The sequence below is a fragment of the Daphnia magna genome, linkage group LG5, assembly GCF_020631705.1.
Source record: "Daphnia magna isolate NIES linkage group LG5, ASM2063170v1.1, whole genome shotgun sequence".
Taxonomy (NCBI): Eukaryota; Metazoa; Arthropoda; class Branchiopoda; order Diplostraca; family Daphniidae; genus Daphnia; species Daphnia magna.
The window spans coordinates 4559041-4581964 of record NC_059186.1 but is presented as its reverse complement, the minus strand read 5'-3'; the positions used below and the strand labels follow the sequence as shown (position 1 = coordinate 4581964).

The 22924-nt window shown below is 40.5% G+C and overlaps 1 protein-coding gene, 20 non-coding genes and 1 pseudogene across 21 annotated transcripts; 7 read left to right on the top strand and 15 right to left on the bottom strand.

The window, feature by feature from the left end:
* Positions 1–2691: 2691 nt before the first annotated feature.
* Trnal-caa lies at positions 2692–2810 on the bottom strand. The gene is made up of 2 exons: positions 2773–2810; positions 2692–2736 (listed from the first exon to the last, which is right to left on the bottom strand). It is a non-coding gene; the product is annotated as a tRNA-Leu (tRNA).
* Positions 2811–5934: 3124 nt separating this feature from the next.
* On the top strand, positions 5935–6006 carry Trnae-cuc. Its single transcript has one exon. It is a non-coding gene; the product is annotated as a tRNA-Glu (tRNA).
* Positions 6007–6377: 371 nt separating this feature from the next.
* Trnal-caa lies at positions 6378–6496 on the bottom strand. The gene is made up of 2 exons: positions 6459–6496; positions 6378–6422 (listed from the first exon to the last, which is right to left on the bottom strand). It is a non-coding gene; the product is annotated as a tRNA-Leu (tRNA).
* A 2442-nt stretch (positions 6497–8938) lies between these two features.
* Positions 8939–9010, bottom strand: Trnag-ucc. Its single transcript has one exon. It is a non-coding gene; the product is annotated as a tRNA-Gly (tRNA).
* A 67-nt stretch (positions 9011–9077) lies between these two features.
* On the bottom strand, positions 9078–9196 carry Trnal-caa. Its single transcript has 2 exons — positions 9159–9196; positions 9078–9122 (listed from the first exon to the last, which is right to left on the bottom strand). It is a non-coding gene; the product is annotated as a tRNA-Leu (tRNA).
* A 445-nt stretch (positions 9197–9641) lies between these two features.
* Trnae-cuc lies at positions 9642–9713 on the top strand. The gene has a single exon. It is a non-coding gene; the product is annotated as a tRNA-Glu (tRNA).
* A 2257-nt stretch (positions 9714–11970) lies between these two features.
* On the bottom strand, positions 11971–13093 carry LOC123472341 (the record flags this gene model as incomplete). Its single annotated transcript, XM_045173733.1, has 5 exons — positions 12853–13093; positions 12684–12796; positions 12456–12626; positions 12151–12401; positions 11971–12087 (listed from the first exon to the last, which is right to left on the bottom strand). Coding segments are annotated over exons 1-5 (825 nt in total), but the record flags the coding sequence as incomplete, so codon positions are not given.
* A 2735-nt stretch (positions 13094–15828) lies between these two features.
* On the bottom strand, positions 15829–17236 carry LOC123472231 (annotated as a pseudogene).
* A 1056-nt stretch (positions 17237–18292) lies between these two features.
* On the bottom strand, positions 18293–18364 carry Trnag-ucc. The gene has a single exon. It is a non-coding gene; the product is annotated as a tRNA-Gly (tRNA).
* Positions 18365–18431: 67 nt separating this feature from the next.
* On the bottom strand, positions 18432–18550 carry Trnal-caa. The gene is made up of 2 exons: positions 18513–18550; positions 18432–18476 (listed from the first exon to the last, which is right to left on the bottom strand). It is a non-coding gene; the product is annotated as a tRNA-Leu (tRNA).
* Positions 18551–18884: 334 nt separating this feature from the next.
* Positions 18885–18956, top strand: Trnae-cuc. The gene has a single exon. It is a non-coding gene; the product is annotated as a tRNA-Glu (tRNA).
* Positions 18957–19188: 232 nt separating this feature from the next.
* Trnag-ucc lies at positions 19189–19260 on the bottom strand. The gene has a single exon. It is a non-coding gene; the product is annotated as a tRNA-Gly (tRNA).
* Positions 19261–19327: 67 nt separating this feature from the next.
* Positions 19328–19446, bottom strand: Trnal-caa. Its single transcript has 2 exons — positions 19409–19446; positions 19328–19372 (listed from the first exon to the last, which is right to left on the bottom strand). It is a non-coding gene; the product is annotated as a tRNA-Leu (tRNA).
* Positions 19447–19617: 171 nt separating this feature from the next.
* Positions 19618–19689, top strand: Trnae-cuc. Its single transcript has one exon. It is a non-coding gene; the product is annotated as a tRNA-Glu (tRNA).
* Positions 19690–19921: 232 nt separating this feature from the next.
* On the bottom strand, positions 19922–19993 carry Trnag-ucc. The gene has a single exon. It is a non-coding gene; the product is annotated as a tRNA-Gly (tRNA).
* Positions 19994–20060: 67 nt separating this feature from the next.
* Positions 20061–20179, bottom strand: Trnal-caa. Its single transcript has 2 exons — positions 20142–20179; positions 20061–20105 (listed from the first exon to the last, which is right to left on the bottom strand). It is a non-coding gene; the product is annotated as a tRNA-Leu (tRNA).
* Positions 20180–20624: 445 nt separating this feature from the next.
* Trnae-cuc lies at positions 20625–20696 on the top strand. The gene has a single exon. It is a non-coding gene; the product is annotated as a tRNA-Glu (tRNA).
* Positions 20697–21067: 371 nt separating this feature from the next.
* Positions 21068–21186, bottom strand: Trnal-caa. Its single transcript has 2 exons — positions 21149–21186; positions 21068–21112 (listed from the first exon to the last, which is right to left on the bottom strand). It is a non-coding gene; the product is annotated as a tRNA-Leu (tRNA).
* Positions 21187–21631: 445 nt separating this feature from the next.
* Trnae-cuc lies at positions 21632–21703 on the top strand. The gene has a single exon. It is a non-coding gene; the product is annotated as a tRNA-Glu (tRNA).
* Positions 21704–21935: 232 nt separating this feature from the next.
* Positions 21936–22007, bottom strand: Trnag-ucc. Its single transcript has one exon. It is a non-coding gene; the product is annotated as a tRNA-Gly (tRNA).
* A 67-nt stretch (positions 22008–22074) lies between these two features.
* Trnal-caa lies at positions 22075–22193 on the bottom strand. Its single transcript has 2 exons — positions 22156–22193; positions 22075–22119 (listed from the first exon to the last, which is right to left on the bottom strand). It is a non-coding gene; the product is annotated as a tRNA-Leu (tRNA).
* Positions 22194–22638: 445 nt separating this feature from the next.
* Positions 22639–22710, top strand: Trnae-cuc. The gene has a single exon. It is a non-coding gene; the product is annotated as a tRNA-Glu (tRNA).
* The last annotated feature ends 214 nt before the right edge of the window (positions 22711–22924 follow it).

The window sequence follows — 22924 nt, the reverse complement described above, 5'->3', positions numbered from 1 at the left end:
GCTCTAAGATGACGGTATTCTAGGCCATCAACCCCTGGTGATGTGTTGGTAGCCCGGCGGAGCTTAGCTTCAAGCTCTTGTTGGGTTGGCGCACGATTAAGGAAGTTCATCTGGTCCTCTGAAGGTTGGGACCAGTCGCAGGTGTCGTAGAGTTCCCTCGCACTTTGGCACTGCTGCGGAGATGGTCTCAATCGGTTGTAAGTCCTCTTGAGATATTCCTCCGCAGCTTGTACAGTACCATCGTAGGAGGGTAAACGGTCTTCGAGCACCTGTCGAACGGCTCTTCTTGGGTAAATGTTGAAGAGCCGCTGAATCTTCCTCGCCTCGTACGCCTTTTGCTTGATATGTCGCCGGGCCTTCTGCATCTGCCGGTTTTGGTTTCTTTTTCTTTTGTCAGGGTTTCCTCGGGGTTGTTCAGGGCTAGGGTCTTGTAAAATTTGTGCTTTAGGGAGCCAGTCAGCTGTGCAACGTTCGAGTACATCGTCTAGGTCATGTAGAGTCTCACAGCTCAAGAAGGCAGGAACCCAGAGACTGACAAAATCGTCGTCTCTTTGGCTCTGCTCTTCTGAGCTGTGGTGACTACGTCCTCGATTGCTGTGCTGACTGGGGACAAAAGATAAGGTCTCGGGGTTAGGTGAAGGGTCTAAAATCTCTTGTGATAAAATTGTGGGGCTAGTATTTTCTTGTGGGGGTAGTTCATAAAGCCAACTAAAATTTTGTGTATTAAAAGAGGAGGCGAACTCCCTCCCAAGATCTAAAATAGGGCTAGCGGTAAAATTTGCTGGAGATAGGACATTACCAGGGGATTCCTCGATCGCTGGGATTTCCACCACGGATAGCTCATCACGCTCGTCTTCTGTTGCAGTAACATCCTCTAGAGAGATCACTGCAGCAGAAGAGTCACGGTTTGAGCCATCCATACTGGATATCCCAGCAAATCGGATGGAGGGTGATGGGTTGTTATTAGAATGTAACCTTTGGTAATGTCCTTTTAGTGTAGGGCCATCTCCAGCAAATCCACACACTCCGCATTCCCAATATTTAACTAGTCGGAGTGTGTGGGCTGTCTCTAGGTGTCTGTGGATACTACCCATGGCTCTGGTGTTAGTTGCCAAGGTAGTCCACTCACACCTAGGACACTTCGTGGGTTTCCCAGGGTATTTTTAAATGATTTTGTCCCCTTCAATTCTGGAAGGGGAAAACGTGGGGAGAGAAGAGTGAGCGGGATTAGGAGACCCCTGCGAACCATCCATTGCAGATGCAATGGTTAGTTCGAGGGATTGGCGGAGAATACTGGAGGAAAGGGACTCAGTACAAGGTCTTGCATGTCTGCCGGCTGAAATAAACGAATTAAATTCCTTTTTACAGCCAAGGCAGACATACTGGGTGGTGTACTGAACCCCTCTCCTAGAATGTCTTTCTTTTATGTGTGTCTCCGCCAATTGTCTCTTGCGATCCCCAGACCAGGGACCGCTACCTCGCTCACCTTGACAGGATTTTTCCCCACATTTTAAAATAATTGGCAGAGGAACTGGAATTTTTAATGATTGTCCCATGGAGTCTTACTCTAGTAGCATTTCTACTAGATGCTCCTACCTCTGCCATTGCTACCCTGGGCCCACTTACATATGAAAGAATAAAACAGTAATTCTTATTGACTAAAAACAAACAAATAAAGAAAAAATCGGTAAAATATTGTTAGAAAAATTAAAAAAAAACCATTAAAAATCTGAAGAGAAGATTCTAAAAAAATATAGAAAGAGAGGAATTTAGAAATTTAAGAAAGAAAGAAAAAAAATAGCAAAATAGATGTTTTAAGTACTAAAAATTAAAAATTAAATAATTTTGTAAAGAATAAAAAAAATAGAAACCGAAGAAATTGTGGAATAAAAAAAATTTAGTGAAGAATAAGGAAAAAATTTTAAAAACAAAGAAATTGTGGAATAAAAAAATTAATGAAGAATTAAAAAAAAATAATAATTTAAAAACCGAAGAAAGTGTGAAATCAAATGAAAAAAAATTCATGGATGAAAAGAATAAATAAATAAATTCTATAGAGTACTAAAATTAAAGAAAGACATGCATTAAAATTCAATATTTGTTTTGGTTAAAGCATAATAAAATTTTTTTAAAGGGTTTTTTGGATGTAAATGGATAAAATGTAAAAATAATACAAGTAGCTAAAACATTTCATCAATGAAAACGGGAGCTCTTTAAAAACACGTCTGCTCTACACGAAGTCTAGCAGACGATCGCCCTACTAGCAGACGGATACCTGGCTCTCACCCAGGAGCCCCGGGTTCAATTCCCGGTATGGGAATAAACATAAAAAATTTGCCATGTATTGGGAACACATTAATTGCATATATCATATTCATCTCCATTAATACTTCATGTTTCTGACCTGGCCTACCTAGCCTAGGAATCAGACATTTTCCTTGTAGTTTTTTCCATACTTAATTCATTCTTGCTCATGACTGTAATTTTAGACAACAGGTGGCAGACTTCACTCCTAAATATTCATGATTTTCCAAATTAGATAAATAATTTGCTGCGATGACCGAGAATCGAACTCGGGTCGATTGCTTGGAAGGCAACCATGCTAACCACTATAACACCATCGCTTGTTATTATTGTAAGAGACTCGTATGAAAAATCTACTCCGGAAGTACATCTTCCAAGAGAAAAACCTGTCAGGAGTGGGATTTGAACCCACGCCTTCATTGAAGACCAGAATTCTGATGCTTCTCTTGGAGAAGTAAGGTTTTTATCCTTGAGTCTGGCGCCTTAGACCGCTCGGCCATCCTGACTTGTTTATATTACTTGTACCATAAGGAATAATTACGCTGTTCATCAACAAACTCAATAAAGCGCTTAACTTTTAATTAATAACGCTTTCCGACAGCAAAGCTTTTGCTTCAGCTATCAGAAGAAGGAGAAGAAGTAGAAGAAGAAGAAGAAGAAGAAGAAGATGGCTGCGGTGGCGGCGGCTTCTACCGTCACACCGGGAACCAGACAATAGAAATACAACAACATCTGGTCTATTAAATGTCCGAGTATGGCTTTGTAAAGCAAAGCATGGGTTGTTGAAAAAGTAAAGGGTTAGTTTCAACTAAGCGTTTATCGTAAAAATTATGATGCCAATCCCATATTGTCTAGTGGTTAGTTTTTATGGAGAGGTTTCCGGAAGGGAAAAATAAGATAAAGATAAAGAAAATAAGTGTTTATCGTAAAAATTATTAACGCTTATCCCATATTGTCTAGTGGTTAGTTAGTTTATGGAGGGGTTTCCGGAAGGGGAATAAACATGTATGGGGTTGGTGCATTTAAAAATATTCCTAAAATTACATAAATAAAATAAATGGGGAAGAGTCTACTAATCTACTGGGTATAGAGTTACTACGGGAAGAGGGGGGTTATCTTCAGCTTCGGGGTTTGGTGCACCATGATGGAAATGGGCACACACCATATCCATTGATCCCTGGATCGCTGCCAATCGGGCCTTGAATCGGAAGGCACCCCAGGATCTACCGTTGATTCCAAGAATCGAACGGATTTCGTCGTTCCTGGGGTACCATGATCCAAGAGACCCGACAACCAGGGGGAGAATCCTCCCATGCGAAGAATATTTATCATATTTCCGCTGGTAGGCATTCTCCATACTCCCTGGTTGGTCATAGCAGACCACGACGTCGACCATCACCCGGGAACCGGATAGTTGAAATTCAACATCTGGTCTTAACCTTTGCCCGGGGATGGCATTGTTGATCGTGACGTCGTGTCCCTGCTTGACTAGCAGCGACTCCAAGAGATCTTGGATGGTGTTGTGCCTCTTGGTGGCGAGCTGGAGACCTTCTTCACAGTGGTTAAGCACATGAAACCCGGTCTCGTTTTCCTTTCCGCATCGGTGGCAACTCGTGTCTTGCTCCTGTGAGCAAAACCACGAGTGCCCCCGAAGAGGAAGGATGTCGAGCCGGGCCCTGTGAAGATATCTCCAGTCTCGGAAGGAGAGGGGCGTACGGCAGGATACCAGGCGAGCCATGTCTTTCGACTTGTCTTCCAGGGAGAGGCCAGTGGCAACTACTCCCTGGTGGCTCTTGTCGGAAATTAGGTCCCTGGTATAGCGCTGCCGAGCTACTTTCCGAAGTCCGCGGACTGCCTTGACTGGGCTTACGGAGACGTCATCGGCGACAATTCTTAGATTTTCGTCGCCGGATACATCAATCCGCACTCCCAGTCGTTTGGCAGCTTGGCGGGCAAGAGTCCAAAGATTGGACCCTGCCTCCGCGTACCTCAGTCTGTAGAGCCCCCCATCCACGGATCCCGAAAGATATTCCCTAACTGGCAAAACTCCTGGATGCTCGTCTCTGAACCCTCGCCGGATGGTGTCATGGAGCTGCTCTCGGCATATGTTCCTCACTGTAGGGTCTCTACAAGTGAGGAGCTGAGCAGCCCTGGCGATGGTCCAGATATCGGCATCATCAGTGAGGCGGCATGTTCCTAGGCCCCCAACCCACCGGTCCGCGTAGAAAAACGGGACCGTTGCGTGATTGGGAAGGTTGCAAATAAGGCCTAGAAACTTCCTACACTCAGTGTCCAGTTGGGTAAGGCAGTCTTTCAAGACCCGACCCGAAGGGAGGTGATGGGAAAGGGAGGGAAGAAGGTGGCTACGGAAGATTTCAAGTTTTTGCCATGGTGCGAGGTGGGAGGCGGCAATCTTGTCGAGGTTAGGGATAAGGTCAGTTGGTGGTCGGAACCGCAATTTTCCTCCGATCGGTGTACCAAGATATGTTTCTTGGTCGTCTGGACCCAAGCACCGAATTAATTGATCACCAATTCGGCACTGGGCGTCAGACGGCTTGCCTTTGTCGAAGACCAGGCAAGCACACTTCCCGGCATTAAATTGCAGCCCCAAGGTGTTTGCGGTGAGGGTAAAAACGTTTAAAATGTTTTGGAGCTCGGAGGGAGAATTTGTAACCACGGCAATGTCGTCAGCATATGCCGTGGTTTTCTACGAGCGAGCCAAATAATAAAAATCCGGGGTTAATATTGGACTTTCCGGCCCTGACGAGGGGCTCGGAAGCCAGGTTAAAAATAGGGGAACTAAGAGCGTCACCCTGGCGAACACCTGCTGTCGGGAAAATGCGGATGGATTCTTTCCCAACGGCAAAATCCATCCGATTTTCCGAATATATGTCCACCAGGATGCGCCGGAGGTCCTCTGGTATTGGAAGTGATGTGAACAGCTCATTCAGAACGGCGTGAGGCACAGATCCAAACGCGTTGCACATGTCCAGCCATGCTATAGACATGTGCTTTCGTTTGGTCTTTGTCTCCTCGACAACCGTCTGTAAGAGCTGTGTATGTTCCTGAATACCATGGACCCCCGGGAGGAAACCCTTTTGCTCGGGAGATAACCAGCCAAGGTCTGAAGCGACTTGCGTTATTCTCTGGCTGATCACTCCCGAGAACAGTTTGTAAATGGTAGGAAGAAGGGATATTGGTCTAAAGTTGGAATAGTCGCTAGTGTCCCCTTTCTTGAAAATGGGGACAGTTCGCGATGTCTTCCAACAATTAGGAACCCCTAGCTTCCAAACCATTTTACAAACTGTTTCCAGCAGAATGCAGTTGGGGTCGATGGCTCTAAGATGACGGTATTCTAGGCCATCAACCCCTGGTGATGTGTTGGTAGCCCGGCGAAGCTTAGCTTCAAGCTCTTGTTGGGTTGGCGCACGATTAAGGAAGTTCATCTGGTCCTCTGAAGGTTGGGACCAGTCGCAGGTGTCGTAGAGTTCCCTCGCACTTTGGCACTGCTGCGGAGATGGTCTCAATCGGTTGTAAGTCCTCTTGAGATATTCCTCCGCAAATAAAATAAGATAAAATAAGATAAAGATAAAGAAAATAAGTGTTTATCGTAAAAATTATTAACGCTTATCCCATATTGTCTAGTGGTTAGGATACCTGGCTCTCACCCAGGAGCCCCGGGTTCAATTCCCGGTATGGGAATAAACTTAAAAAATTTGCCATGTATTGGGAACACATTAATTGCATATATCATATTCATCTCCATTAATACTTCATGTTTCTGACCTGGCCTACCTAGCCTAGGAATCAGACATTTTCCTTGTAGTTTTTTCCATACTTAATTCATTCTTGCTCATGACTGTAATTTTAGACAACAGGTGGCAGACTTCACTCCTAAATATTCATGATTTTCCAAATTAGATAAATAATTTGCTGCGATGACCGAGAATCGAACTCGGGTCGATTGCTTGGAAGGCAACCATGCTAACCACTATAACACCATCGCTTGTTGTTATTGTAAGAGACTCGTATGAAAAATCTACTCCGGAAGTACATCTTCCAAGAGAAAAACCTGTCAGGAGTGGGATTTGAACCCACGCCTTCATTGAAGACCAGAATTCTGATGCTTCTCTTGGAGAAGTAAGGTTTTCATCCTTGGGTCTGGCGCCTTAGACCGCTCGGCCATCCTGACTTATTTTTATTACTTGTACCATAAGGAATAATTACGCTGTTCATCAACAAACTCAATAAAGCGCTTAACTTTTAATTAATAACGCTTTCCGACAGCAAAGCTTTTGCTTCAGCTATCAGAAGAAGGAGAAGAAGTAGAAGAAGAAGAAGAAGAAGAAGAAGATGGCTGCGGTGGCGGTGGCGGCGGCTTCTACCGTCACACCGGGAACCAGACAATAGAAATACAACAACATCTGGTCTATTAAATGTCCGAGCATGGCTTTGTAAAGCAAAGCATGGGTTGTTGAAAAAGTAAAGGGTTAGTTTCAACTAAGCGTTTATCGTAAAAATTATGATGCCAATCCCATATTGTCTAGTGGTTAGTTTTTATGGAGAGGTTTCCGGAAGGGAAAAATAAGATAAAGATAAAGAAAATAAGTGTTTATCGTAAAAATTATTAACGCTAATCCCTTATTGTCTAGTGGTTAGTTTATGGAGGGGTTTCCGGAAGGGGAATAAACATGTATGAGGTAGGTGCATTTTAAAATATTACAAAAATTACATAAATAAAATATGAGGGAAAGAATCTACTAATCTACTGGGTAGGGAGTTTCTACGGGAAAAGGGGGGATATCCTCAGCTTCGGGGTTTGGTGCACCATGATGGAAATGGGCACACACCATATCCATTGATCCCTGGATCGCTGCCAATCGGGCCTTGAATCGGAAGGCACCCCAGGATCTTCCGTTGATTCCGAGAATCGAACGGATTTCGTCGTTCCTGGGGTACCATGATCCAAGAGACCCGACAACCAGGGGGAGAATCCTCCCATGCGAAGAATATTTATCATATTTCCGCTGGTAGGCATTCTCCATACTCCCTGGTTGGTCATAGCAGACCACGACGTCAACCATCACCCGGGAACCGGATAGTTGAAATTCAACATCCGGTCTTAACCTTTGCCCGGGGATGGCATTGTTGATCGTGACGTCGTGTCCCTGCTTGACTAGCAGCGACTCCAAGAGATCTTGGATGGTGTTGTGCCTCTTGGTGGCGAGCTGGAGACCTTCTTCACAGTGGTTAAGCACATGAAACCCGGTCTCGTTTTCCTTTCCGCATCGGCGGCAACTCGTATCTTGCTCCTGTGAGCAAAACCACGAGTGCCCCCGAAGAGGAAGGATGTCGAGCCGGGCTCTGTGAAGATATCTCCAGTCGCGGAAGGAGAGGGGCGTACGGCAGGATACCAGGCGAGCCATGTCTTTCGACTTGTCTTCCAGGGAGAGGCCAGTGGCAACTACTCCCTGGTGGCTCTTGTCGGAAATTAGGTTCCTGGTATAGCGCTGCCGAGCTACTTTCCGAAGTCCGCGGACTGCCTTGACTGGGCTTACAGAGACGTCATCGGCGACAATTCTTAGATTTTCGTCGCCGGATACATCAATCCGCACTCCCAGTCGTTTGGCAGCTTGGCGGGCAAGAGTCCAAAGATTGGACCCTGCCTCCGCGTACCTCAGTCTGTAGAGCCCCCATCCACGGATCCCGAAAGATATTCCCCAACTGGCAACACTCCTGGATGCTCGTTTCTGAACCCTCGCCGGATGGTGTCATGGAGCTGCTCTCGGCATATGTTCCTCACTGTAGGGTCTCTACAAGTGAGGAGCTGAGCAGCCCTGGCGATGGTCCAGATATCGGCATCATCAGTGAGGCGGCATGTTCCTAGGCCCCCAACCCGCCGGTCCGCGTAGAAAAACGGGACCGTTGCGTGATTGGGAAGGTTGCAAATAAGGCCTAGAAACTTCCTACACTCAGTGTCCAGTTGGGTAAGACAGTCTTTCAGGACCCGACCCGAAGCGAGGTGATGGGAAAGGGAGGGAAGAAGGGGGCTACGGAAGATTTCAAGTTTTTGCCATGGTGCGAGGTGGGAGGCGGCAATCTTGTCGAGGTTAGGGATAAGGTCAGTTGGTGGTCGGAACCGCAATTTTCCTCCGATCGGTGTACCAAGATATGTTTCTTGGTCGTCTGGACGCAAGCACCGAATTAATTGATCACCAATTCGGCACTGGGCGTCAGACGGCTTGCCTTTGTCGAAGACCAGGCAAGCACACTTCCCGGCATTAAATTGCAGCCCCAAGGTGTTTGCGGTGAGGGTAAAAACGTTGTGGTGGTTAGAACGTCTAGTGGTTAGGATACCTGGCTCACACCCAGGAGGACCGGGTTCAATTCCCGGTATGGGAATAAACATAAAAAATTTGCCATGTATTGGGAACACATTAATTGCATATATCATATTCATCTCCATTAATACTTCATGTTTCTGACCTGGCCTACCTAGCCTAGGAATCAGACATTTTCCTTGTAGTTTTTTCCATACTTAATTCATTCTTGCTCATGACTGTAATTTTAGACAACAGGTGGCAGACTTCACTCCTAAATATTCATGATTTTCCAAATTAGATAAATAATTTGCTGCGATGACCGAGAATCGAACTCGGGTCGATTGCTTGGAAGGCAACCATGCTAACCACTATACCACCATCGCTTGTTATTATTGTAAGAGACTCGTATGAAAAATCTACTCCGGAAGTACATCTTCCAAGAGAAAAACCTGACAGGAGTGGGATTTGAACCCACGCCTTCATTGAAGACCAGAATTCTGATGCTTCTCTTGGAGAAGTAAGGTTTTTATCCTTGAGTCTGGCGCCTTAGACCGCTCGGCCATCCTGACTTATTTATATTACTTGTACCATAAGGAATAATTACGCTGTTCATCAACAAACTCAATAAAGCGCTTAACTTTTAATTAATAACGCTTTCCGACAGCAAAGCTTTTGCTTCAGCTATCAGAAGAAGGAGAAGAAGTAGAAGAAGAAGAAGAAGAAGAAGAAGATGGCTGCGGTGGCGGTGGCGGCGGCTTCTACCGTCACACCGGGAACCAGACAATAGAAATACAACAACATCTGGTCTATTAAATGTCCGAGCATGGCTTTGTAAAGCAAAGCATGGGTTGTTGAAAAAGTAAAGGGTTAGTTTCAACTAAGCGTTTATCGTAAAAATTATGATGCCAATCCCATATTGTCTAGTGGTTAGTTTTTATGGAGAGGTTTCCGGAAGGGAAAAATAAGATAAAGATAAAGAAAATAAGTGTTTATCGTAAAAATTATTAACGCTAATCCCATATTGTCTAGTGGTTAGGATACCTGGCTCTCACCCAGGAGAACCGGGTTCAATTCCCGGTATGGGAATAAACATAAAAAATTTGCCATGTATTGGGAACACATTAATTGCATATATCATATTCATCTCCATTAATACTTCATGTTTCTGACCTGGCCTACCTAGCCTAGGAATCAGACTTTTTCCTTGTAGTTTTTTCCATCCCGTACGAAACTTTTAGCTAATTCCGTGCTAGAATTAGCTACGAAGTTAGGTGGTTTTAGCTAGAAATTTTCATGTCAAAATTTTTAAATTTCATATTGGGAAATTTAGGGTAGTGTCAGCTTTGTTTTTCATAGCTAAAATTAGCTTAAAATCTTAGATTTAAGGTAGCTTGAAACTTATAAGCTTGAATATCTTAGATTATTGGTAGCTTGAAATTTATAAGCTTGGAATCTTGAGATTAAATGTAGCTTGAAATTTATTAGCTTTAAAGGAACTGAAATCTTTGTATTGAAATTAAACCATCTTTGGTTTAATCAAATTCTTTTCCATGTTACAAGTAGGCCTTGGAGGGACATCGATTAAAACACACCACACATACATTTTTACATTTAAAATGAACACAATAAGAATACGAGCAATATCTAAGTTCAATTACAGTTTTGGCCACTTCCGCGTTAATTCAATTTAACATCAATAAAAAACGACAATTTTCAGCAACGGCAATTCGTCGGAGGTGTCGTCGACGAGCAAATGGACAGACTGCCCGACATTTAAACCTTTAAAGTCAACCAATATTACAAATGAGGAAAATGTAGGAGATGCAGGAGGGGAGTTTTCTCGTCAACACACTGAACTCGAGAGATTTCACGGCAACATGGACTCGAAACTCAATTACGACATGATTAGATGTTTTTTAAATGACGTTAACTAAAACGTAACGAACATACGTACAATCAATTTTGAATTTGAAGAGAGAAACGGCAGGGAAAAAATGACCTCTTGGTCTTAAGAAGCTGAAAGCGCTGAAAGGATGATAGAGAGAGGAGTAGGAGGGTCATCGGAAAAGAGCAATAATTGCCGTCGTGTCGACGTGACCATACTGCGCGATGGAGGAGATTATTCAAAGAAGTTGAAAATGAAAAATAAAAAAAGTAGAAAATTGATAAAGAAAAGAATGACTGAACGAACAGGATATCTGTTGAACTCGAAAGTGGGGCTACACATAAACGTCGTCCTGGACGTGGTCTTGAAGAAATTTTCACCGATTTATTGCTGTAATTGTTGGTCATCGTCATCGTCTTCCACGACCAATTTCTCTCTTGACTTGTTAGCCGTACGCTCCCCTAGAAGTTTGGATGTGATGCAAGGGTGGACCATGGATGGATCGATTGCCAACTTGTGTTTGGTTGCCCAAAACTCCACAACGAAACCTAAAATGAAAATCAAAACGTTAATATTGTGTAAATTGTTCGTTCTTAAATTCTTATACTTATACTTACTCGTAATTGCTTGTACATCATCCTTAGGAAGGGCCTCTTTCGCCGGATTATTTGACTTGTCAGTGGGTGCCTTCTTTCCGGTAAGGCTGTGTTTGGACATGAATTCCCTGTCCCACAGTGCTTCCATGATCACATTGATCATTTTGCTCATGTCCCTGTGTACACATAAAACAACTATTAGAGTTATCCTTAATAACACAAGCAATCTTAAAAACTCACTTTTTTTTTGAACCAGATTTCCCATAGGACACTGCGATTGCTAGCTCATTTTGATTAATAGTTGTGTCATAATCTTTGTGAAGCTTGACTTTGTTGGTTCTTCTACTGCTTTCACTTTGCAACTGAACACGTGATTGTTCAGAATTAAGTCGAATAATTGTCAAGGTTTCCAAAGTGGACTGCAGTATAACCAACCCTTCATTAAGACCTAACAAGAATGAAATGAAATGTCAAGATAAAAATAAGAGTTTGGACAGTTTCAAAGAGAAAACTAACTTTTGGACAAGGCCAGGGGATTCATCTCTTTCAGGGACTTTACTTCTTCTTGTAAACGAAGAATTGTAGCATCTTTTTCGGAAATTCTGTCATCGAAATCACGTCTCTCAATTTCTAGATCAAAGGTAGAATTCCGAATTTGCTCGTTGAGAAACGAGATTTCTTTTTCAGCTCATCAATTTGATCCATGTATTCATTACGGCCATGAAACTCAGCATCAACTAGCTCCGTCCATTGTTCGTCCTTAAACGGAAAATACAAATATAATAAACAAATAATTCTTACAATTATGTTGCATTTACCTGCACACGCTTCGGGTTTTCTTTTGTTGTGGAACTTGGGGGGTGTCAACTATGTTGACGTCCAAAGAAGTAAGAATCTGAGGATCAGAATTCTTTGCTGATGACTTTTCGTTTCTTTTTGGTGTGACAGATGAATTTTCCTTGTTGTGACTTGAATTTCTCTATAAAATAAAAATCAATAATGACTGAGGTACTATTACGTGTTTACCATAAAACAAAAAAACCTTAGATTTGGTGTCGCTCGATGATTTGAAAGACTGATCGCCTCGTTTTCTCTTCATTGGAGGCGGAGGTGGAGTAGGAGGAATCAAATCTTCGTCCTCTGATTCTGAAGAAAAAAATCGTTGCTGATTATCATCATGATCAAGGCTGCTGTCAGCAGATGTATCGGACTTGTCTTCATTTTCCCCAGTGATCAAATGGCAATCTAACCCTTCCATGTCTTCTTCTGAGATGCCCATGGTCTTCCTAATAACTGTGTAGCAGGTTAAAGTACGACATTGTAAATAATGAAAAACATTGGTACTACCTGTTGCTGACTTTTCAACTGGCAAGTTACGTGGTGGAGAGGTAGATTTATGGCCAGTGCCATGTTTCTGAGTTGCAGATGACTTCGGAGTTGATTTTTTGGCTACTGCCTTTTTGACACTGATAGGAGGCACCATGGCATCACGTACTGCCACCACCACATCTCTGTCCTCTGCACAACAAAAACTTTAAGAAAAATAACACGTGTAGTAATATGAAGTTGTACTACCTGAGAACGAGATAACTTTACATGATCTCACTTCATGTTGAACTTGGGATCTAGATTTGGTAGTCGACTGAACTGGTAGGTTCCAACCAGGATTGCTGGGAAACTTAGGCCAACTAAATACATAGCAATTTAGAACAATAACAATAAATAACAAAAAGTATGTGCTTACTTGATTCCAATAACTTTTTTTGTTCCAATAAAACCTTTTAATTGCTCGAGCTGATGATCGAAACTTTGGTCATGGAAATCTTTCGGCACTGCTATGGCCTCCAATGTGCCAATGCCCAATTCTCCACTTTTAGCAGTAAAAGTGACAAGTATATAGATCAGTGGGTCTGCCATTGCAAATATGTACGTACTGATATTAAATGTAAGAGAAAAGTCAGTGAAGAAACAGACAGCCAGACATCTTTACTTAGACTTACACCACAGACTCAGTCTATATATGCCAGTGTATCGTATTTGAAAAAAAACGAGTATTTTAAAAATACAAATACTATATTTTAAAATACTCGTCCTTCAAAATACATTTTTTCTCCCAAAACCTCAAATACCAAATAAAATAAAATACAAATACAAATACAAATACAAAATACTTTTTTCCTTTATGGAGCAGTTGGACATCCTACGTTGCGCATTCTCCGCAAATGCGAAAATCAAATTTGTGTCCAATCTGTGGTACGCTGTCTACAGCGTCTTATGGGAAAACCAACCATTTCACTTTTAAAATATTGTTTTCTTCTCTATAACTATGTTTTACCTCACTGTTGTACCTAACAGTGGACAAATGGATAGATCTAATCAATAGCTATCCATTCTTGTAATTTTTTCAAATATAGAGCTTATGGTTTACCGATTATAATTCATTCAGTCCACGATCCGTCAATGATATCGGGTTTTGAAACCGGTTCCACTACCCGAATGCCCATGAGTGGAAATTCACAATTATTATAGTAATTTGAATGAAATTATACCATTAATTAATTAAGTAATATTCTAATAAATGAAAACAAAATTATAAGGTTAAAAGGCATTGTATTACGGAAAGGAAACAGAAAGAAAAATAAACAATAATCATAAATAATAACAAACACAAAACAAAAAAATAACGGCTCGGGGGTTTTGTGTTTTTGCCTGACAGGGTTCAGGTCCCTGAACAAGATGGAGTTGCAACTGAATGCGAAAGGCAAGTTGCGCTAGTAAAGCGAATTGAGCTGCCTATCTCTTGCTGCAAATTGTGGCCAGGGACCTGAACCCTATCAGGGGTTGTCGTCATGTTTTGCCTGACAGCGTTCAGGTCCCTGAACGAGATGGAGTTGAGTTACTTTCGATTCATACACTGTTGCCAATTTACAAACTTCAAATCTTTGAAAAAAAAGTATTTTGTATTTGTATTTGTATTTTATTCACTTTCAGCGTAAACGACCAATACAAATACAAATACTTTAAATAAGAAACAGCCCAAATACAAATACCGAATAAAATACGTATTTTAAGTATTTTATTTTAAAATAATTTTATTTTAATACCCAAATACGATACACTGATATATGCTAACACTTCGAGCGCGAAAATTCAGTGCATAGCTGCCAAATTTCAATCGATTAAAAAATAAAGGCGTAGCTGCCAAATTTCGATCGATGATTTTTTCTTTGATTTGAGTTTATATAATTTTGAAACATTAGCATATTGATGATTTTCATTAATCTGTATTAATCAGTTTCAAGATAATTGACAAGAGGAGTAACAACAAAAGTTTCCGTAAGTTCATTATGAAATCCTATAACGCACTTTTTCATTATGTCACTTGGACGGCGAGCAGTTAATTCTGTGGAAAGCCCAATCAATTTTCTACTTTGACCGGGGAAATTTAAAAATGAAATATTATCGATGGGAGGCGAATATTTCACAGCAGAAATGGTTCCCATGACTCGCCCAACTAGGAGAATATTTCCTTCTAGAGGAAATGATTGAAATGATATTATGCTTTCTATCATAAAAAAAGAATCGTCTTTCATGTAACCACAGAAATTGGTCCGTTTGGGGGATCGAGTATAACTAGTCGTTGTAAATATACCTTTTTGTGGAATGCTCACCCTTTTGTAAGAGTAGTGGTATGCAAAACTTTCTGTTGATTTTTTTAGAGAACCGTCTAAATCTGACGAAGCAAGATAATTCAAAATCGCGATTTCATAAAAAGGGTTGGTTTTTTTTTCAGTGCAGATCCAAGAAGTTTAATAGTTCCGTAACTGCTACCAAAATCTTGATTGATATGGGAATAGAAGGCTTCCTTTTGTGAAATATTCAGCAACTTCCTCAACAATGCACTTACTGTGATTGGCAAGTTAAAATTTGTAATGAGGGAGATTGCATCTGATCGTACCGCTTTTTTCAAGAGAAAGGATTTGACCATTTGCTCTGCAACACATTGGGTCCCATTCTTTAATGAAATCAATTCCCCGTTAAACCACTCGGGAATGAATGTAGAATTACTCCATGGAAGGCCCCAATTAAGTGCACTTTGAACCAAATGAGTAAGTAAGTGGAAATTATAGCGAATACGTTTTCTACCATAGAGTACTTCTGCTTCGCGGACAAAGTATTGAAAAATAAATTCGACCTCCTTAACACGCTCAACTGCTACTTCTTCTTGCAGCAGCACTTGAAGGCCATAAACGAGGCATAAGAAGTGATCATAGAACTGTTTTGGTAACAGATCTTCTAGAGCCGAAAAATAATAAAGAGCAAATGCTCTATACTCAGAAGCTTTCCAATCGCCAAGGTTTGATACTAAAGCTGATGTGCGTGTGACTTCATATGGAGGCCTCATTTGACTTAAGCGAGCATCAATAATGGCAAGTTTGTGTTTATTTAAGTGCCATAGTTCCTAATAATTAATAGATATATTGTTAGTTATATTTTTTACTATGTATATAATAATCTAAGAACCATACTGTGTGATATTTCGAATCTGTCCAAAATTCCAACAGACATTTAATTGCTCCTTGACAAACCGAATGTAAGTAGTCTGGTACTTGTGCGGTCACATAGTCGAAAAACGTGAGAGCCAAGAAAGGAGAAGGACCTTTGATTCCATGTACAGGCTTACCCATTTCTAGCGCAATCTGAAAAAAAAATCGATATTTTAATTTTTAGCCACAGCATATATAATTTGTACCGTTATCACCATCAAGTCTTTTTCGTGCTGCTCTATTGTCCTTAATGGAAATGTAGGATTTGTTGTAGGTTCTGGATACACTCTTGCAGATCCTCTTCCTATCTTCGTTGTTTCACCTGTATATATGAAAGTAAAAATGCTGTTAAATTTTCAACGAAGAATTTTAAAAGCAAATGTTCGTGTACCAGCGTGCAAACAGAAATCGCACCCGAATTCACCGCGACATATGGTACCGTCTAGGAAAACAGTCCGGGCCATTGAATCAGTTGTTAACACCAAAGGTCTCAGAAACACGGTCAGCTCTCCAAATTTCATCCCGGAGGATCCGAGGTGCTTTAGTTCGGCTATTGATGTGTCAAGAAACGGCCCTCTAGGGGGCTTCTTGATTCCGAACCAAAGAGCCATTAAAATCATGTGTGCTCGTCTTGCCCCGTAAGGAATTTCATTTATGACACCCATAAATGGCCAAATTCCAAATTTACTTTTTTAAAACTCTGCGCTCCATCAACATTTAGTTGCGCTGTGAAGATCACCTGGTTTTCGGAACCATCACCACGAACTTTTTCTCTGTAGCACTTTCCACTTTGGACATCCCCCAGAGTTGTTCCGTCATATCCAGTAGTTTCTTTTCTTAATTTCATTCCGCCGCTCTCCAAAAAAAATTTTAGTTGCTGTTCTATTGGGAGAACAAGAACGTAGCACGATCTTGACTTGTCAAATGGATGCCGGCATCTCTGTTTTTGTTTAGGAAGACCATCTTTCCCAATTTCAAGAATGGCATCACAATTCTTGTTCGCGCACACAAAAATTTTTTTGACGTCCATTAATAAATGGTCATATTTTTCGACACACTTGGCGGCACTTTCAATTTCTGCTGCGGTTGATTCCGTGGCGATTTGAATTATTTTCAAATGGTCTTTGAATGCTTCATTAGATAGATGGTATTTAAGTTTGTAGGCTAGACATAGCATACTAAGGTATGCTGATGATTCACAGTCTTTATCCTGAATTTAAAAGTTGTAATATTAGGAAATTTTCAGAAAATAAGAGATAATATAGGTCTAATATACTAACCTCAAAAGTATTTGAATTCTTTTCATTCAAGTTGTATTCTTCATCACTATCGTAGGATTCACAGCCTTCTGCAACAGAGTTTTGGCTCGATGTTTTTGATTTCAGCTCAGCAATATTCTGTAACATATGAATACACCATGAATAAATGTAAATAACAAGTGCATATATATATATTTCTTACTTTGGGATCCTCATCTTCGTGGAATTGACTTGTCAATACACATGTTACGGGTTCTGAGCTAGGTTGTTCAGACTGCTGGGGATTGCTGCTGATTTCATTGTCAGAAAAATGGTTATTAACTTTTTGGTGGCATGGAGCTTTTTTTTAACCATTTGTTCAATTTCTTCCTGAGCCTCCTTCAAATTCAATTTCCTCTTGAGGTATCGAGATAACTTACGATTCTCATTTGCCATTGTTTCATATGTCTTGTCACTTCGAATCACTGAATCAACACTCACAACAAATTTAAAGTCGTCTGATAATTTTTCTTCAAAATCTAAAAATATACAACACACTGGCGCCAATTTTTATGTTAAGCTTAATAAATTAATACCATAAAAATTAATAATTTCTTACCGAAAATATTTATATGTAATAGAACATGCTACTTTTTTTATATCGCGATTAATTTCGATCAAATTTTGCAAAACCCTAGATTACAAATTCTATACTAGAATTAGCTGAAAAGTTGGGATAAATAATTAAGGGGGAAAAATTCGAGCTGATTTTTAGGTTAATAATTTCAAGCCAGTAGAAAACGCCCTAGCTTAGAAAATAAAAGCTTATAATCTGCTAAAAAAAGTGGAGCAAAACTCTAGATTGAAAATTCCATACTGGAATTAGCTTATAGTTAGGAAATAAATTTAGGGGGAAAAATTCAAGCTGGTTTTAAGGTTTATTATTTCAAGCAAGATAGGAAAACGCCCTAGCTTGGAAAATAAAAGCTTAGAATCTGCTAATAAAAGTGGAGCAAAACTCTAGATTGAAAATTCCATACTGGAATTAGCTTATAGTTAGGAAATAAATTTAGGGGTAAAAATTCAAGCTGTTTCTAAGGTTTATTTTTTCAAGCAAGATAGGAAAACGCCCTAGCTTGGAAAAAAAAGCTGATATCTGCTAACAAAAAGGTGAATTATGTTAACATGAAAAATTTCGAGGTTATTGCAGCATGATAGCTGCTTTGATTTTTTAGCCTAGCACCGCGCGAGCTGTTATTAGCTAACAGTTCAAAATCTAAGCTAAAAGTTTCGTACGGGATACTTAATTCATTCTTGCTCATGACTGTAATTTTAGACAACAGGTGGCAGACTTCACTCCTAAATATTCATGATTTTCCAAATTAGATAAATAATTTGCTGCGATGACCGAGAATCGAACTCGGGTCGATTGCTTGGAAGGCAACCATGCTAACCACTATACCACCATCGCTTGTTATTATTGTAAGAGACTCGTATGAAAAATCTACTCCGGAAGTACATCTTCCAAGAGAAAAACCTGTCAGGAGTGGGATTTGAACCCACGCCTTCATTGAAGACCAGAATTCTGATGCTTCTCTTAGAGAATTAAGGTTTTTATCCTTGAGTCTGGCGCCTTAGACCGCTCGGCCATCCTGACTTATTTATGTTACTTGTACCATAAGGAATAATTACGCTGTTCATCAACAAACTCAATAAAGCGCTTAACTTTTAATTAATAACGCTTTCCGACAGCAAAGCTTTTGCTTCAGCTATCAGAAGAAGGAGAAGAAGTAGAAGAAGAAGAAGAAGAAGATGGCTGCGGTGGCGGTGGCGGCGGCTTCTACCGTCACACCGGGAACCAGACAATAGAAATACAACAACATCTGGTCTATTAAATGTCCGAGCATGGCTTTGTAAAGCAAAGCATGGGTTGTTGAAAAAGTAAAGGGTTAGTTTCAACTAAGAGTTTATCGTAAAAATTATGATGCCAATCCCATATTGTCTAGTGGTTAGGATACCTGGCTCTCACCCAGGAGGCCCGGGTTCAATTCCCGGTATGGGAATAAACATAAAAAATTTGCCATGTATTGGGAACACATTAATTGCATATATCATATTCATCTCCATTAATACTTCATGTTTCTGACCTGGCCTACCTAGCCTAGGAATCAGACATTTTCCTTGTAGTTTTTTCCATACTTAATTCATTCTTGCTCATGACTGTAATTTTAGACAACAGGTGGCAGACTTCACTCCTAAATATTCATGATTTTCCAAATTAGATAAATAATTTGCTGCGATGACCGAGAATCGAACTCGGGTCGATTGCTTGGAAGGCAACCATGCTAACCACTATACCACCATCGCTTGTTATTATTGTAAGAGACTCGTATGAAAAATCTACTCCGGAAGTACATCTTCCAAGAGAAAAACCTGTCAGGAGTGGGATTTGAACCCACGCCTTCATTGAAGACCAGAATTCTGATGCTTCTCTTGGAGAATTAAGGTTTTTATCCTTGAGTCTGGCGCCTTAGACCGCTCGGCCATCCTGACTTATTTATGTTACTTGTACCATAAGGAATAATTACGCTGATTTTATCGTAAAAATTATGATGCCAATCCCATATTGTCTAGTGGTTAGTTTTTATGGAGAGGTTTCCGGAAGGGAAAAATAGGATAAATATAAAGAAAATAAGTGTTTATCGTAAAAATTATTAACGCTAATCCCATATTGTCTAGTGGTTAGGATACCTGGCTCTCACCTAGGAGGACCGGGTTCAATTCCCGGTATGGGAATAAACATAAAAAATTTGCCATGTATTGGGAACACATTAATTGCATATATCATATTCATCTCCATTAATACTTCATAATTCTGACCTGGCCTACCTAGCCTAGGAATCAGACATTTTCCTTGTAGTTTTTTCCATACTTAATTCATTCTTGCTCATGACTGTAATTTTAGACAACAGGTGGCAGACTTCATTCCTAAATATTCATGATTTTCCAAATTAGATAAATAATTTGCTGCGATGACCGAAAATCGAACTCGGGTCGATTGCTTGGAAGGCAACCATGCTAACCACTATACCACCATCGCTTGTTATTGTTGTAAGAGACTCGTATGAAAAATCTACTCCGGAAGTACATCTTCCAAGAGAAAAACCTGTCAGGAGTGGGATTTGAACCCACGCCTTCCTTTAAGACCAGAATTCTGATGCTTCTCTTGGAGAAGTAAGGTTTTTATCCTTGAGTCTGGCGCCTTAGACCGCTCGGCCATCCTGACTTATTTATATTACTTGTACCATAAGGAATAATTACGCTGTTCATCAACAAACTCAATAAAGCGCTTAACTTTTAATTAATAACGCTTTCCGACAGCAAAGCTTTTGCTTCAGCTATCGGAAGAAGGAGAAGAAGTAGAAGAAGAAGAAGAAGAAGAAGAAGATGGCTGCGGTGGCGGTGGCGGCGGCTTCTACCGTCACACCGGGAACCAGACAATAGAAATACAACAACATCTGGTCTATTAAATGTCCGAGCATGGCTTTGTAAAGCAAAGCATGGGTTGTTGAAAAAGTAAAGGGTTAGTTTCAACTAAGCGTTTATCGTAAAAATTATGATGCCAATCCCATATTGTCTAGTGGTTAGTTTTTATGGAGAGGTTTCCGGAAGGGAAAAATAAGATAAAGATAAAGAAAATAAGTGTTTATCGTAAAAATTGTAAACGCTAATCCCATAATGTCTAGTGGTTAGGATACCTGGATCTCACCCAGGAGGCCCGGGTTCAATTCCCGGTATGGGAATAAACATAAAAAATTTGCCATGTATTGGGAACACATTAATTGCATATATCATATTCATCTCCATGAATACTTCATGTTTCTGACCTGGCCTACCTAGCCTAGGAATCAGACATTTTCCTTGTAGTTTTTTCCATACTTAATTCATTCTTGCTCATGACTGTAATTTTAGACAACAGGTGGCAGACTTCATTCCTAAATATTCATGATTTTCCAAATTAGATAAATAATTTGCTGCAATGACCGAAAATCGAACTCGGGTCGATTGCATGGAAGGCAACCATGCTAACCACTATACCACCATCGCTTGTTATTATTGTAAGAGACTCGTATGAAAAATCTACTCCGGAAGTACATCTTCCAAGAGAAAAACCTGTCAGGAGTGGGATTTGAACCCACGCCTTCATTGAAGACCAGAATTCTGATGCTTCTCTTGGAGAAGTAAGGTTTTCATCCTTGGGTCTGGCGCCTTAGACCGCTCGGCCATCCTGACTTATTTTTATTACTTGTACCATAAGGAATAATTACGCTGTTCATCAACAAACTCAATAAAGCGCTTAACTTTTAATTAATAACGCTTTCCGACAGCAAAGCTTTTGCTTCAGCTATCAGAAGAAGGAGAAGAAGTAGAAGAAGAAGAAGAAGAAGAAGAAGATGGCTGCGGTGGCGGTGGCGGCGGCTTCTACCGTCACACCGGGAACCAGACAATAGAAATACAACAACATCTGGTCTATTAAATGTCCGAGCATGGCTTTGTAAAGCAAAGCATGGGTTGTTGAAAAAGTAAAGGGTTAGTTTCAACTAAGCGTTTATCGTAAAAATTATGATGCCAATCCCATATTGTCTAGTGGTTAGTTTTTATGGAGAGGTTTCCGGAAGGGAAAAATAAGATAAAGATAAAGAAAATAAGTGTTTATCGTAAAAATTATAAACGCTAATCCCATAATGTCTAGTGGTTAGGATACCTGGATCTCACCCAGGAGGCCCGGGTTCAATTCCCGGTATGGGAATAAACATAAAAAATTTGCCATGTATTGGGAACACATTAATTGCATATATCATATTCATCTCCATTAATACTTCATAATTCTGACCTGGCCTACCTAGCCTAGGAATCAGACATTTTCCTTGTAGTTTTTTCCATACTTAATTCATTCTTGCTCATGACTGTAATTTTAGACAACAGGTGGCAGACTTCATTCCTAAATATTCATGATTTTCCAAATTAGATAAATAATTTGCTGCGATGACCGAAAATCGAACTCGGGTCGATTGCTTGGAAGGCAACCATGCTAACCACTATACCACCATCGCTTGTTATTGTTGTAAGAGACTCGTATGGAAAATCTACTCCGGAAGTACATCTTCCAAGAGAAAAACCTGTCAGGAGTGGGATTTGAACCCACGCCTTCATTGAAGACCAGAATTCTGATGCTTCTCTTGGAGAAGTAAGGTTTTTATCCTTGAGTCTGGCGCCTTAGACCGCTCGGCCATCCTGACTTATTTATATTACTTGTACCATAAGGAATAATTACGCTGTTCATCAACAAACTCAATAAAGCGCTTAACTTTTAATTAATAACGCTTTCCGACAGCAAAGCTTTTGCTTCAGCTATCAGAAGAAGGAGAAGAAGTAGAAGAAGAAGAAGAAGAAGAAGAAGATGGCTGCGGTGGCGGTGGCGGCGGCTTCTACCGTCACACCGGGAACCAGACAATAGAAATACAACAACATCTGGTCTATTAAATGTCCGAGCATGGCTTTGTAAAGCAAAGCATGGGTTGTTGAAAAAGTAAAGGGTTAGTTTCAACTAAGCGTTTATCGTAAAAATTATGATGCCAATCCCATATTGTCTAGTGGTTAGTTTTTATGGAGAGGTTTCCGGAAGGGAAAAATAAGATAAAGATAAAGAAAATAAGTGTTTATCGTAAAAATTATAAACGCTAATCCCATAATGTCTAGTGGTTAGGATACCTGGATCTCACCCAGGAGGCCCGGGTTCAATTCCCGGTATGGGAATAAACATAAAAAATTTGCCATGTATTGGGAACACATTAATTGCATATATCATATTCATCTCCATGAATACTTCATGTTTCTGACCTGGCCTACCTAGCCTAGGAATCAGACATTTTCCTTGTAGTTTTTTCCATACTTAATTCATTCTTGCTCATGACTGTAATTTTAGACAACAGGTGGCAGACTTCATTCCTAAATATTCATGATTTTCCAA